This window comes from Periophthalmus magnuspinnatus, chromosome 14 (assembly GCF_009829125.3).
Source record: "Periophthalmus magnuspinnatus isolate fPerMag1 chromosome 14, fPerMag1.2.pri, whole genome shotgun sequence".
NCBI classification, from domain to species: domain Eukaryota; kingdom Metazoa; phylum Chordata; class Actinopteri; order Gobiiformes; family Gobiidae; genus Periophthalmus; species Periophthalmus magnuspinnatus.
In genome coordinates, this window is record NC_047139.1 from 24,441,285 (window position 1) to 24,457,531 (window position 16,247).

The following is a 16,247-nucleotide window of genomic DNA, read 5'->3' on the forward strand; positions in this document are numbered from 1 at the left end:
GTCTTCCAAATCCATTAATTGTCTGACACATGTCAGCAGGTGTTTTTGATGATCAGGTTTCCTTTATGCTAATTTTTGGGTTATCTGATTATTCTAGTAATCTGATTCTACTAGCCATGTTTAACTTGGCACAAACCATATTTCTCCTTACTTAGTTAAAATGTGTTAGTTTGACCAAGTTAAAATTATATGTTTGATCAATTTAATGCACTTATTGTACAACCAAAATTCAAATATAAATAGTCCATTTTATTTTAATAGATTATTTTTTCAGACCAAGGTTTAGTTTGTTTTCATGGCTGTGCACATGGGGAACAAAACACAAAGCAGAACAGGAGCATTTGAAATCAGCCATTTCTGACCATTGTAAAAGAGGGAACCACATTATAGACTGGGACGGAGCAAACATCATTGGGACAGAGGACAAGAAACATCGTCAGTGGATTAAGGAGGCAATACAAAAATGTGCCCACAGGACTATAAACCGGGACAAGGGGACCTTTTTACTCTCTCACACCTGGAATTCTGTCCTGAAGAAGTTGGCCTGCAGATGGCGCTGTCGTTCTGTCTCCACCGCTAGGAAGACAGCTGACCAAACATGTCACAGCAACATCATGTGACCACTCTGAGGAAGAGCGCTAGTGAACTGTGAGGTACTAAAACAAACTAAACTTTGGTCTGAAAAAAGAATCTATTAAAATCCAAATATAAATCTTTAGTAATGTATTCTATTTATATGACTTTTTTGCAGTGACTCCTAAATCCCAGAATGCAGCGGCTCCCATTAAAACCAGATCCACTGCCCCGTGGCTCTTCAGCCCTCATCCTTTAATCTGATATTGATTGGCAGGAGTGTATTGATAAGGAGCAAAGTCTCTGTCTGTTCACATCTGGCCGTTCTTAACATGTGACCTATGAGGTACACACAAGTCACAGCTCCTGTCTGACGCTAAATGAATAATGGAAGACGAGGACTGATCATTAGAACAGCATTAGGCATTGACAGGCCAATTGATCACACTAAGGCCACAAAGGTTCATTTAATTAGTTTGCAGTCTTTTATTATGTGGTTTCTCTTTAAAATGTTTTTAGTTTTGTAATACAACCAGATTAAGCATTGTATAAAGATATGCAGTAATTCTAACAGGGGTGAGAGGGGGTGGAGGATACGGAGATCACATATTGGGACAGAAATGCTCAAACTGCCCTGATGATCTGTCTGTGCTAAACTCAACAATCAACAACCTTGGCTCATGTTTGGAGAAAAAATATGAAACATGACCTGTTGTAACAGCGGAGGTCACTTTGATATTTACTAAATATGACTAAGGACACGCTCTGTGCATTGATTAATTGACTAAAAGGGGACGGGTCACTGGCAAAACTCAAAATCATTAGGATCTGGGGCAAGAACAACTATGTATCAGGTAAGTGAAAAGACAGTCACCAAAACTCCAGCTAACTCATTCCAGACATTCTCCTTTCTCCTGTACTCAACGTAAATCTTTATAATCTTGATAACATATTTGCGTGATTAATAAAACATTTCACTGACTCGAACGTAGTCGACGGATTAATCAACGACTACATCCTTATCCCATAGTTTCACCAGTCACAGGTTCGGATGAGATTTGGTGGAATTTCTGGCATTTTGTTAAAGGCAATAGAAGTATTTACAATGAAATGACGCACAGTAAAAGTTTTTGACAATTCAAAGGCAATAAACAAACACAATGTACAAAAAGCACAATATTTAAAACAACAAAAAGGAACAAAATCTCTCATTTAGTCCCGATTCGCTGATCCTATCTCGCAATGGTAATGATACTCTTCAATGTAAAGGCTCTTCACTACAAAAAAAAATATTCTGTACACATTAACTTAAAACAGTACAGCTGAATATACAGTCCCAGGTCTATTTATCTTTACTAAACTTTCACAAGACGTATCATTTTAACGCCTCACATAGTTTGCACAGTACTGTTTTAAAATAGTGGAGTCTTTTCACACAATAAGCAGCTGGTCAGTTGTTATAAACTTAAAAGTCCTACATTACACAAAATGTATTACACAAAACATGTTTGAGGAGTCCTTTATTATCAGTCTGTCCAGATCTCCAAAGCTCAAAATGCTCTGTTCCACCTTATGATGTCATGTAGTGGTAGTTTTATAGTTATCAGCTCCTTTTAACTTTAGTTCAGTCGCGATTGTCAATTCCAGGTCATCCAAATGATTCTACTGATTCTCGTAAAAACACAGTGGAGCACTTTCTGTCTTATCACATGACAGCACAAGATGGAGCACAGGGTTTTCTGATCTGAAGAATTTAGCCTAAATATGTAGAGTTTGTGTGTTAAACATGTGTGAATGAAACAAAACACAACTCCAGGTCTGTTTGTGATGAGGAAACTACATTATAACATAGATCAGAAAATAGGCCCTTTAATTCTGGAGGATTTAATCGTTGAATTGCCAGCCACAAAATGACTACTACTAAGTCAAGTACAAATAAAGCCACAAAATGTACATTTGATCATTACATTCGAAACATAATAAATAAGTTAATAACACTGGCAAAGACAGTATGAAATAACAGGAGTGATGTTGAGTGGCGACAAGATGGGCTTTTTAAAATAGTGTTTGTATAGACCATTTAAAACTGTCTGAACAAAAGCATTTTAATTCTGAAATGGAGGCAAAAGAAAAGTGGAACATAAGGCAGTCTCAATGGGAAACACAAATTAACCACGGTTTAAAGATATTTACAAATATGTTACAGATTTAGTTTAATTAAGAGGAGATTATTTTGATGACCCAGATTTTAGGATTTATTAGACACTTTGTTTTTGTTTTTGACTTTAGGTATATGACAAATTTCACCATAACTTAAACTTTTTGTGATGCTCAATTACATTTTGAGGGTCAAAAACTACAAAGACTTAACTAAAAAGACTTAAAACCTTTAGCATTTAAATCTGATGTCTGTTAAAACATATTTATGGTCTGCTTCATTTTGCCTCCACTTCAGAATTTTGAACATTTTGATGACGTCGCTTTTAAAAGGGTCTATAGTAAAGTCTGGATACTATTCACAGGTTTACAAATCCAGTTAGCCATAAAAAAAACCTTTACAATACAAAGGTAAGACCATTTTCAGAGCCCTGATACTAATAAATAAACATTCAAGGCGTCTTTTGAATTCACATATCAAACCCTTTTTGTAAACAAAACTGAAGAAGTGGCGTGCCACTATAGCAGAGGGTCTATCGTCATGTGGATTTGGTCTTTGTTACGTTTGCTGCCATTTGAACTTAGATATAGCTCCTCTTTGCGGCAGAGAAAATTTTGCTCCAGGATTTTCCGAAACGTGTTCCTAAAATCCTGAATCCTGTATGCGTATATAATGGGATTTACGGCAGAGTTTGCATGGGACAAAATAATCGCAACAAACATGACATCAACTGGTTTCTCGAGGTCCTTGTAGAACAAGGTTAGGCAGTTGAGAATGTGCACAGGCAACCAGCACACCGCGAATAAGCCTACGATTATTGACAATGATTTTGCAGCACGGATTTCTTTTTGCAGCAGTCCGTGGTTATGGCTCTCTCCGTTACCGACACATTTTAGCTCGATCTGTCTTAGCTGCTTGCGGGCTACGGTGAAAATCTTCAGGTAGATCCCCAACATGATCAGCAGGGGGAGCAGCACGCAGACAAAGAAGTTAAAGTAGACCATGTAGTCCATGTCCACCACGCTTTCAAAGTAACAGTCCAGTTTGCAGCTGTAGAGTAACTTTGCTGCTTTTTGACCTTCCGTGGCTTTCATAGTTGTAGTGTTGATGAGTTCGGAGGTGCCATTGAGACAGCTCCTGTTTTTTCGGTTCCAGCCAAAGAAAGGAATAAGACCAATGACAAAAGATAAGATCCATAAAATAGCTATGATTTCCCTGGCTTTCTTTCCCGTCATCAGCTCCTTGTACCTGGAAAACAACACAAAAAGCATTGTTTTTTTAGTATGGTTCTCAAAGTGGTGATTTTTCAAATGTGCAGCATTTAAAGTGGGATATCAAAGCCAGACAATGTCCTGTTATTGTTAGAAAGTTTGTCCCCTGAGATTACAAAAACAGGACTGTAAAGACTTGGTAAGTTTTATGATATGCACAGTGTTCCATACTTCTTCCACCTCAGGATTTGGGTTAAGCTTATTACTCTTGTGTGGTACAGAAAGTTTAGAACTTTGCTCTGTTATAGTGTTGGGGAACATATCCATATTTAAGATACATATATTGATATCATTTTTATGTTTTGTGTAAATTGTAGAGCGTAGTTTCCACATCTCCCCCTCCACTTATTCAGTCTGGGCCAAACAGCAGCCTGCCCATGTCACACGCTGCTCTAAATCCAAAACTAGCTGGATGAGCTTGGGAAAAAACTAAATACATTCAAAACATGATGGAGGACAAGGGTGGGATTTAATACGTTTTATTTTTCCCACTCCTTTTCAACCTTAAATAAGAAAAATCTGTGAAATGTGCTTTAAATGTACTGGATACATATGTTCATTAATTTGCTCAAAATAAATAAATACATGAATGGAAAATGAAATGATAAATTATAGATATATACATTAATGCACATATCGCCCAGCCCTGGTTCATACTAACCATTTCTTAATTGTTTCTTCTTTGTTCTTTTCGTGTGCGCTTTAGTACTTCTCATTCGTACAAAGATGGATGCTACATATTAAAGGTGCCCTCTGTAACTTTTCTAGTGGAGGCTCTGCCAAATGCTTGTCTCCATGGGGATGTTATGTTTTTGACTGCAATGTTCAGTATCAGATTAAATTATCTATTTCCATAGAGACAAACAGGTGACACCAGGCCAAGTTACAGGTCAGATCTGTGGAGAGGAGACTCCCCTCACAGTAAGAAAACATGTTTTTCATGGTATTTTTGAGCAATAAACACCTGTAATTGAATAAAGGCCAGATAGATATGTTTAATGCCATATTGTGGAACACTCTCCATGGAGGAAAGTGTGTGTCCAACATTCCACCAGAAAAGTTACATAGTGCACCTTTAAATGTTCTTCCTAGGACCATTACTACTTTACGAAGCTTCCCACAGAATTCTGCCTGAATCCTTGTATTACTGGGCTTCTGAGCTATGATAAAATTCTACAAACAGACAAATCAATACCATTAATAACATGAACTCAGAGCTGAAAGTTTGTCAAAACAAAATGATTTACTCAACACTTTATCATCTGCTCATAAATTCCAACAGCTTGGAGCTCTAAATTTGCCTAGGGCTTTCCACAGGCGTTACTGGGGTCAGGGCTGACTCATTTATGTCTCTCTTCCTCTTCCTCATCAGATGAAGAATGTAGGCCTCTGCTGTTCTGTGTCTAAGGGCCATGCTGATGTGAACAACACAAATGTTTCATGACCTGTGTCACTACTCATCTCTGTGTGAGGAACAAATACTGCAGCACAAACAGACAGAGAGCAAACACACAGAGAACACTGAGCTGATGCACTCAAGTGCAGTCTTGAATTACTATAAATAGTTATAGTAATATGTTTGTAAAGTTATTGTTCTTAGAGACACTTCATTGTGATTGGTTAAATCCACCTGTCACTCACTCAGAGCCTGACAGGACCAACCAACAGAAGGAGTGGGTGGGCACTGAGCTGCAGTGAACTGAATCTGAATCACAGTTTAACAACCTCTCCAAACTGCACAGGTGGATGAAGTACATTTGTTACTTAAGTAAAAGTAAAAAAGTATCACATGAAAAAAAAATTCTACTTAAGTAAAAGTATTTCAGTATCCATTTAAAAATGTACATGCTTTTACTTTAAAAAGTAAAAGTATTTCACACAAGTGGTGTTACTGTGTGTATGTAGTGATACTGATTAAAAATGATACATATTTTGGTCAACAGCAGCAATATGAATCAATTTCATAATTTTTCTCATGAATTTTGTGTAGGCTATTTATTTTTGTTTGCTCAAGGCCGAAGCTTGAACTCGAAACCTTTAGTCAAGATGTTTCCACAACCATGGTCAAAATAACACCTCAAATCATATAAAAAGTACTTTTTACTTTTCAGTCCAGTTCAAAAATGTAATGGAGTAGAAAGTACAGATACCTGCTCTCAAATGTAGTGAAGTAAGTAAAAAGTATCCAGTTAAGTACAGATACCTAAAAATGTTTACTTGGGTATAGTACTTTATACTTGTACTTACATTCCATCATTGCTGAACTGATTGTTAAATTGGTCAAATCGCAGTTGTTTTTATTCCCATGATGCCTTCATCCCATATTTCCACTTTCACATCTTGACTACTCGAAACTCATGTACAAACATATTATAGTGTAAATATAGCACTGTAGTATTTTTAGTAGTAGTAGTAGTAATATTCTAAATCATATGCATAACCTGACAACCATAAACTCACAATAAAAACAAAAACTATATCCTTGTCACAATATCATTTGAATGTTATCACAGATTAAGTATTACGTGCATATACTTGTGACTAAAGCACATGTATCTGCCACACACTACTTTCTTTTGTACTAATGCAACTGCTATGGACCAAACAGTGAGGCTCATGTTACCTGTCACACTACACTATTTACAACAGCCAAAAATAAAGCAACAACAGGAGTGTGGGTACTGTACATAAACCCACCACTAAAAACCACTGTCACAGATCACATGTTTATGGTAGGTTTATGTATTTCACCTCACTTTTTTAATTTCAATAATAACGATGAGTTACACAACAGGTTTTGGATGTCAGTAAAGGCTTTCCAGACATTTTATTTTTGCACACAAAAAAACAAAAAAAAACAAACAAACTCATTTACAAATCAAAATCAAAGGATAAAACTGGAAATATGAAATGCTCACAGTCATTAACATGGTCCTCACACAGTCTCATCAGTGAGCTACTGAATACAAGTCTATGGACTACACACCACACACATACATGTAGTTTTTAATGGAGCACCACCTTCATAAAGATGTCAGTCTGACTTGTTTTGTGCATATGGGATGTTCCCTATAGACTATAGGCCCCAGTGATAAGGGCTATGCTTTAAACGCTGTATTTCAGGGTGAGTGGATTAGTTCTGGCTTGATGACAGGATGTTGGCATCTTATCCTCTCTCACTCTTCTACTTTCCTCCTCACTCTCTTTTGTGTTTCTGTTTGGGCATAGACATCTGTACATCATTTATATGCTACACAAAAACAGTCTAGGGCAGGGGTGTCCAAACTTTTCTCATGAAGGACCACATATAAAATCACAGACAAAGCCGAGGGCCGACTGAGGGCCATAGACTTGTCGCTAATACAGTGAATACTTCAAATCTGTGTTATTATTACAAGTTAGACTGAACCGCTAGACCTTTATTCATGCTTACATCCTCAATGGGACACATTGAATATTTGATAAGGGCTTGTTAAAGAAGATTTTCAGAAATATACAGTAAAAAGTACTGTTTAAAGTAATACAGGCCAATTCACCTAGAAGCCTGAGGGCCTAGAAAAATTGGTCTGAGGGCCACATTTGGCCCCCGGGCCACAGTTTGGGCATGCCTGGTCTAGGGTCCTCGCTCCATAAACTCAGACGGGTGTGATTGACAGGCAAATTATCCAACGAGTAAAGCATTGGTAAGTTTGTACCGAAACAAACGCCATGTTCACATATGAGTAAAAAAAAAAGACAAATATCACACAGAGGGAAGAGAAACAGTGTGGATAAGTTATATTTAAGTTATAATATAATTCTGAATGTTACAAAGATATTGAAGAGGAGATGTCCTCTACAAATAAGGGACTGTGGCTGGATCACCAAAAAGAGAAAAAAAAAATTATGGTTCTGGTCTGGAATTATGTAACAGTTTAAAAGCAAAATAATTTTTATTACAGAAACAAATTTTGTATCACATCAAATTACAGAATCGTCCCGGTCGTGGAACACTGGACCAGCTCTATGCTCTCGATCGGGTCCTCGAGGGCTCATGGGAGTTTGCCCAACCAGTCCACATGTGTTTTGTGGATTTGGAGAAGGCATTCGACCGTGTCCCTCGTGGTGTCCTTTAGGGGTGCTCTGGGAGTATGGGGTCCGGGGCCTTTTGCTAAGGGCTGTCCGGTCCCTGTATGACCGGAGCAGGAGCTGCGTTCACATTGCCGGCAGTAAGTCAGACCTGTTCCCGGTGCATGTTGGACTCCGCCAGGGCTGCCCTTTGTCACCGGTTCTGTTCATTATATTTATGGACAGAATTTCTAGGCGCAGCCAGGGGCCGGAGGGGGTCTGGTTTGGGAACCACAGGATTTCATCTCTGCTATTTGCAGACGATGTTGTCCTGATGGCTTCTTCGAGCCGGGACCTGCAGCACTGGGGCGGTTTGCAGCCGAGTGTGAAGCGGCTGGGATGAGAATCAGCTCCTCCAAATCCGAGGCCATGGTTCTCGACCGGAAAAAGGTGGTTTGCTCTCTCCGGGTGGGTGGTGAGTCTCTGCCCCAAGTGGAGGAGTTCAAGTATCTCGGGGTCTTGTTCACGAGTGAGGGAAGGATGGAGCGTGAGATTGACAGGCGGATCGGTGCAGCGTCTGCAGTGATGCGGTCGCTGTATCGGTCCGTTGTGGTGAAGAAGGAGCTGAGCCCAAAGGCAAAGCTCTCGATTTACCGGTCAATCTACGTTCCTACCCTCACCTATGGTCATGAGCTCTGGGTAATGACCGAAAGGACAAGATCACGGATACAAGCGGCTGAAATGGGCTTCCTCCGCAGAGTGGCTGGGCGCACCCTTAGGAATAGGGTGAGGAGCTCAGTCACACGGGAGGAGCTCAGAGTAGAGCCGCTGCTCCTACACGTTGAGAGGAACCAGTTGAGGTGGCTTGGGCATCTGCTTAGGATGCCTCCTGGACGCCTCCCTAGGGAGGTGTTCTGGGCATGTCCCACCGGGAGGAGGCCCCGGGGAACAGGACACGCTGGAGGGACTATGTCTCTCGGCTGGCCTGGGAACACCTTGGGGTCCCACCGGAGGAGCTGGAGGACGTGTCCGGGGTGAGGGAAGTTTGGGAGTCTCTGCCTAGACTGCTGCCCCCGCGACCCGGCCCCGGATAAGCGGAAGAAAATGGATGGATGGATGGAAATTACAGAAAAGAAACTGTTCAAGCAACCTTTCTGTACTAGATTATAGAGATATGGTGACCATGGCCATCTCAGAAGAGAACACTGTCAGAACACTGTATAAAATATATTTATAAGGGACTACATTGATATGGGAACATTTAAAACAAGATCACATGACTGTAAAAGATTAAAGACTGGCCACAGATGGGAAAAATGACTTTTGGCTGTTTTGCTCCCCAAAAATTGGAATATACTGTATTTCAAGGACAAGCAAAACTGGATACTTTGGTGCTACAAATACAATTTAATAATCTTAATGACAAACATATACTCACACCTCCTTTTCATGGCACATAAATGGACTTATGTGCCATGAAAAGGAGAGTCTGAGTGTTCTCCTGGTATAAATAAAGACAGATGAAATAAAATGGTGCTATGGAAATGTGCACTTAAATTGATTCGGAGCACATGAATTGCAGTTTTCTTGCTTAACGCTACTAGGTTTTTGTTTTCAATTTGAAGGTTAGTAAAACCGATCCAGGTTGTGTGTGTGGTCCAGATTTTCTTTGGTTATCTTCTTGCCCTGCCCTCTTTTGTCACAGCAGAGGTCTTGGCACACTGCATCTTTATTTTAGTCTGATGTAATGTGGAACAAATGGAAACGTCATAATTGTTTATCATGACAAATAGACTACTGCTTCAACAGCTTCTACTTTTGGTAACGATTTGTAGCTTTGTGTGCGCTTATAAAGGTCAGAGATTAATTATTAAGATTATACTTGACATTGTTTGAGAAAAAGCATTTATTTATTGATGTCTTGATGTCTTTAACTGAAGCTCAGACCTCTGGTGATAGTCAGAATAAATGAACAGGTGCTTATATAAAGTCAAATATTTTCAGAAAAATTTCCATTTAAGAATTGTTTATCATTATTACTTAAATTTAAGGTTAAGTTTCAAAATTGTGTACATGCTTCATTATACACTACACTATAACACCACACTACAGGAAGCTGCAAATTTGCATACATATAAGTGGTTAATTAGTATTCATCCAGTCCTTATTGGTAAATGGTCAAATTTTTTAATAGCACTTTCCCACCTTCAAAGTGCTTTACAACAAGGAGCAACTCACCCATTCACACACACATTTATGGGGTAGAAGTGGGTTAAGTGTCTTTTCCAAGGACACAAAGGCAGCATTCATCTATGGGAACTGGAATCGCACTGTCAACCTGTGGGTCACTGGATCTGACCGCTCAACCAATGAAGTTTTTATGTTGAAAGCGAGATTTGAACCGCCAACCTTCAGATCAGTGGAGCTATTGTCGCCTTATTAATGTCTTATTCTGTTGCTAATTAAACATTTGACTTTCAGACTTTTCTTATCAACAATGCCCATATGACTGCCTGTTAGTATGATGTTAGGACACTTTTGTAAATTCATTATGATGCTCTAGATTTTTTTATAATAAGGATGTTGTCAAGGGCTATTACCTCAAGTTTGTTAATGAATACATATAATTTATACTTATATAACAAATGTAGTGTATAATGTTTGTAGTGAAAGTGGATATTTCTTATTAGCAGTGGACATTAGTAACGGCCAAATAAATAAATGAACATTGAATTAGCAATTTACAAATATGCAAATTAGCATCTAGTTGAGTAAAATGAGATGTGAAGGTTGACGTATGAGGTTCATCTAGTAATAATTGTAACGCATTACAAAACATTAAATCAAAATCACACTTCGAGTTTCCACAATTATCAAATCAAATTATTTAGATAATAGAACATCCTCTCCAAAGAACAAACTCTGCTCTCTTATTATAAAAAAATCTTGTTGTACCTGTATTACATCATAAGCACTTTAAACACGTGTTCATTGAATTTTAATGGATTATTATCTCTCTCTGCCACATATTCTTTGAGCCATGTAGTGAGTGACGTGCCTGATGTTTCACCAAACCTGTGAGGAGCACTACTGTGGGTGGGATTATGGGAACGCCCTTTGAGGTTTATGTTGTTTTAAAGGTTATGCCAAAGATCATACGGGCTGAGGGGACAAGCCACAGTCTTCTAACAGTCTTCTAAGAAACTCTGGAGGAGAAAGTGGGTTTAGCTGATAGCATGAGCAGCGTGGTTATCTCCTGGGCTTTCAAACATCTGCTTTTGGCCATTCACTTCCACCTAGAACCATCTGTGAAAACACTATTGGGGCCTTTACACACAACTTAAGCGACATTAAGCAAAACCACGCCAGAACAATATCCCAAAGCTGTCTGAGAAATCTACTCAATCTGTACTTAACATAATCTGCAGTTGTTTTCAGGTCAAAATGGAAATACTGAGAAACTAAAACAAGAATCACTGTGATAAAAAACAATTAAGAAACGCCACATACTTGTACACTTTATATTTGAGATCAACCGATGTGTGTTTTTCATGGTTGGTGCCGATACTGATTATTTAGAATACAAAACAACTGATGGACAATAATCGATAATATCTGCTGGTTTGTTGGGCCGGTTTTGATTATTTTACCCAAATTATGTAACTTGATTGTACTACAAACTTCCTTTTTTTAGCACAATCCTATAAAAAAGTGGTGTGGTCAAGTTTTGTTATCTCCTCATATTAAAGTGTTAATATAGACTGACCAAAACAAAATATCGTAGATCGAAGGTTGATAGCCGATAAACACTAAAAAGTCTGAATATCGGCCCAATATATCGGTCTATCTCTACTTTATATTACTTTATAATGCTGTCTGCTTCTTCTGAGAGGTCACACTTCACTGTCACCAGATGCTGGAGTGTTTTTAAGGTTATGCAGTTAACATAATTATTCAGTGATACTAATTTCTAAATGTCAATAATAAGCTTGTTTTTTTTTTTTGTTTTTTTTATTATCTAGAGGTCTACAGCCAATCCTGTCAGTAAAAGCACATGGCCTGAGTGGAATTTTTGACATTTTTTGTGTTAAATAGGCTTCTCATGATATTTATTATATAGACTTGTTCGATGCCTGACAGATGGAACAATAATTTTTGGGTGTCAGTTTTTATAGTGTGTACTTTTTTTTTGTACTAGTGGGAAATTTTTTTTTTTTTTTCTGTTCTATGATGACATTTGAGCTGTGGAAGGGTGAATTATGAACTTCTATGACTCATTATAGAGACAAACTTACTGCATCAGTGTTGTATTCTGTTATGTATTAATTGAAGCTTGTCTTTTCTTTTTTCTTTTTTTTTATCAATATTGTACATTTAGAATACTTTTTTGGACATAATTCTGATTTGGTGGCTCGGTTTCAATATTATCGTTTATCGTCCATATTTACCTCAACAATATATCGCACTTCAAATTTGTTATCGTGACAGGCCTAGTGTTATTAATATGGTTTGATTATTCATTAAAAAAAAATAAAATAAAAAATAAAAATAATAAAATCTAAAATCAAGAATGAGGACAATTGCCCAGCTGAGCCTGTACATGTAACCAAGCACAAAGCACTAAATCACAATATCAGTAGATTGAGTTAATATTGTTTTGTTGGCCACCCTTGTCACACTGCATTTTCAAAATCATTCAAGATGGAAAGGAAAGGCTCTGTTTATTCCATTACTCAAGAAAGCTTTTATATTGCACCTACGTTTGCCCCTATCTCGCAATATCTGAATTCCTCTTAACGTGTGTCACAACAACGTCAGCGTCAGCCCTCTCCAAACCTTTTAGCTGTGTCTCCTCAGAGTAATGCTAGGGTCCTTTTTACAATTATTTACTCTTCCTACACTTAAGTACTTTTCTGGTCAAAAATGGAAGCTCTGATGGGCACTTTACTTCGCCACTATGTCATATTGTCCTTGCCGAGAAATGAAGATGAAGAGAATGACAGGAGAACTCAGTCATAACAGCCTGCGACCACTCACTGTCAAACGTGAGTACACAGGCTACGCTATCTCGTGACGCATTCAGTGAAATTGGGGGAAAAAGGCTTCGACCGGGCTGATGTTGAGCGCTCATGTTGCCTTCAGGGGACCATCTCTCTCCCTCTTGTTTTCGTGCCCTTAACTGCACCGGACTGGCAGCAATATCGATCTGGTCACATCTTCACAAAATAAGCAACAACACTGGTTTATGAGATTTGAATCAACTGTTACTATAAGCACTGAAAACGGTTTGTCTTTATAAAATGAAGGACAATTTTCTACAAATGAGCCGTTGGATAAAAGTGTGAATCTTGTTGCAAGTTCGAAAAATGCACTACATTTTGACATTAAGGTCGAAATCAGTTAAGAAAATTAGCATCTTAAGACACCGCCAACAGCTTTAACACCAATACAAAAAACAACCTTTTCTTGTATTCATCAATGAATTAACATTCAGTGATGGGAAAAATACTATAAAAAAGTAGTTACAGAATAGTGAATGTATACTGTTACATGGTCCAATCAGAGTACTGTATTCTGAATACTTTTATATCATGTTGCATTTAAATTGATAGTGTAGATGCAACAGGATTAAAACAGTTTTGTTTGTTTCACTGTTAGTTCTGCATTTCCTATCACAATTAGAGAAGGAAAAATCTCACACCCCACAAGAGCAGAGGTTTATATTTTTCTCATTAACACAGTGCAGTTTGAAACCAAAAGTGTGATCAAGTACTGCAATATATCCTTTAAATTTTAGGAAAGTAACAGTATTCTGAATACTACCAAATGAAAGAGTAACTGGACAGGAGTACAGTTACTCAAAATGTGTATTCTGAATACCTATTTTTGGTACTTCCCAACACTGTTCACATGAACATTAAAGATGTACTATGTAACTTTTCTGATGGAGGGTGCACCACCTGCTCGAGTCCATGGAGACATTATAGCTTTGAACATGTTCCGCAGTATGGCAGTATACTTCCTCTTTATTTGAAAAATACCCAAATAAATAAGTTTAATGCCTTACCGTGGAACATTTCAGACAAAGCAATAACATTTCCCAGGAGACAAGCAAGAAGAGGGTTTTCCATCAGAAAAAACACACAGTGCCCCTCTAAGTAAAACCCCTTTTGCCCTATTGGTATATAATGACATAGATATTATTGTGGGGGTTTTATCTTCTATTTTTTGTTATAAATAGTGTTTTCCTTCAGCCCCAGTGGAAGAATAAAATGTGTACTTGTTGTACAACCATGACAATAACACTATGCCTGTTATAGTCAAGGTTAAGTTTGGATTATCCCTATTCTATCTTTAGTTTAGTGTCGTTCTTGATTAAGACCTGGTGAAATCCCATTAGTTCTTATTCAACCTCTGATTTGTCCAATGCAGGCTCCTGTAAATGATACTATAAGAGCACAGGCTATTTTATTTGTGGTTACAGTATTTCATTTTATCCACTGTAAATTGTTCATGTTTTTTAACACATGTAACTGTGCATTAGGTTAGTTAAATAAATGCTGCCAATATAACTATACTTTATCCAAGCCTACATGTCTACAATAGAGCAGTCCAACTAGACAAACAGCCCCGCGCTGTGTGTCTGTCAACGTGGGACATGCTCACGCGAACATGGCAGGCTGCATGTTTAAACTATTGAACTTCTATCAGCAGAAAAGTACAGATAAATGACTGTTCCTGCAAATAACTGCAAACAGTGCAGGAAATCAGCTAAAAGGAAGGAAGTCATTTAAAATAACGCAAAATGTGCGGTTGGGTAAAGCTTTGAAAGACTTATTATAGATTTATCACAGACATAAACGCTGACAGTTATATCAATTAAAGTGACACTGTCCCGACGCGCGCAAGATTTTATTCCTAAATTATCTGTGATTGCATTTCTGAACATACCAGTGACTTATTGTTCCCTTATCACAGTGAAAAAGGTAATCATTTTTAGACCTTTAGCCTGAACGAACAGCCTCTTACCTGAGTGGTATCTTGACGGCCAGGTATCGGTCTATCGCGATGGCCAACAGGCTGAAGATGGAGCTCTGCGTCAGTACCAGAACGAAACACGCGAGGAACAAGCACCCGTAGAAGTCCAAGTCAATGCCTATGCTGATGATGATGGCGAAGGGTATAGCCAAACACCCCACTAGGATGTCCGCCACCGCCAAAGACACCAGAAAGTAGTTCGTGGCGTTTTTTAGAGTGCTATTTATGGAGACTGCCCAGCACACCAGCACATTACCGGCGATCGACAGCACCGCGATGACCACTTCAATCACGATGTAAGGATAATTCATGACAGCGTCCGTGTGCACAGATCTCCTACACATTTAGTCCCACCAAACTAAAGTAAGATAGTCTTTGTGCCATGAACCCAAAATAGTCCACAAGTGTGCGCCTCAAACGCCATCTGTGCAAAGAAAAAAGCACTTTTAGAGAACATGGATTGCAATTAAGTGTTAACAACTCTGTATTTCAGTTATGAGGCTATACTAAAGTCCTCAAAAGTAGCTGGCGGTATAATCCCACCTCAATTAATGTGCACATCGTTGTTAGTAGTGATGTCTCCGCAGCGATAGCCGTAGACACGCTTAATGAAGCATCTCTGTAGCGAAGACAGAGTCACAGAACTTCCCTTACCGCAGTTTTCAAGAAGAGGCGGAACGCAGGCAGAATATAGGAAAAAAAAACGTCAATAGCACGAGCAAAACCACGCCCAGCACACACACACAGTCAAACACGCACATTCACACAAATAGCGCGTATGGCAACTGTCGGTGGAACCCCTCTCCACCTCCGGCCGTGCGTAATTACGCATCAGTTAAACCACAGAGCGGACGTCTCCACGTGCTGCTTTTTACTGTTAAGGTCTAAAGACTGTACATACACAAATACATTTTTCCTCGCTTCCCAAAGCTAACCTACCTACACATGTTTTAAGTAAGGCTCAGATTTCAAAATGATGTGCCCCAAAGCGTGTAGTCCATACAGGAAACCATACTATACGCATTCAAGTTTTCCACTGTTTATGCTTTTTTTTTTCTTTCTATACGTCAAGCAAATCAGCAGCTGAAAAAAAAATACTCTTCTTCAACAGTTTAGATATCTTGAGACGTCCGAAATTATAGGAAACATTCATAGAGAAC

At 38.6% G+C, this 16,247-nt stretch overlaps 1 protein-coding gene across 2 annotated transcripts; it reads right to left on the reverse strand.

Annotated features, from left to right (window-relative positions):
• Nucleotides 1–2,992: 2,992 nt before the first annotated feature.
• On the reverse strand, nucleotides 2,993–15,715 carry adora2b (adenosine A2b receptor). Of its 2 annotated transcripts, XM_033977889.2 has the most exons (3): nucleotides 15,631–15,709; nucleotides 15,079–15,511; nucleotides 2,993–3,979 (listed from the first exon to the last, which is right to left on the reverse strand). In XM_033977889.2, exons 2-3 carry the CDS (start codon nucleotides 15,429–15,431, stop codon nucleotides 3,250–3,252), a joined length of 1,083 nt encoding a protein of 360 aa, XP_033833780.1. In that variant the 5' UTR covers nucleotides 15,432–15,511; nucleotides 15,631–15,709; the 3' UTR covers nucleotides 2,993–3,249. The 2 variants fall into 2 exon arrangements, with proteins under 2 accessions (XP_033833780.1, XP_055082815.1); XM_055226840.1 differs by having other exon boundaries at nucleotides 15,079–15,715.
• Nucleotides 15,716–16,247: the final 532 nt, after the last annotated feature.

Excerpts from the sequence above, each read along its gene's own strand:
- adora2b (XM_055226840.1), bottom strand. The coding sequence starts at position 15,431 with ATGTGTAGGAGATCTGTGCACACGGACGCTGTCATGAATTATCCTTAC. Across the intron at positions 3,980-15,078 it reads GCCGTCAAGATACCACTCAG|GTACAAGGAGCTGATGACGG; the intron begins GTAAGAGGCTGT and ends GTTGTTTTCCAG.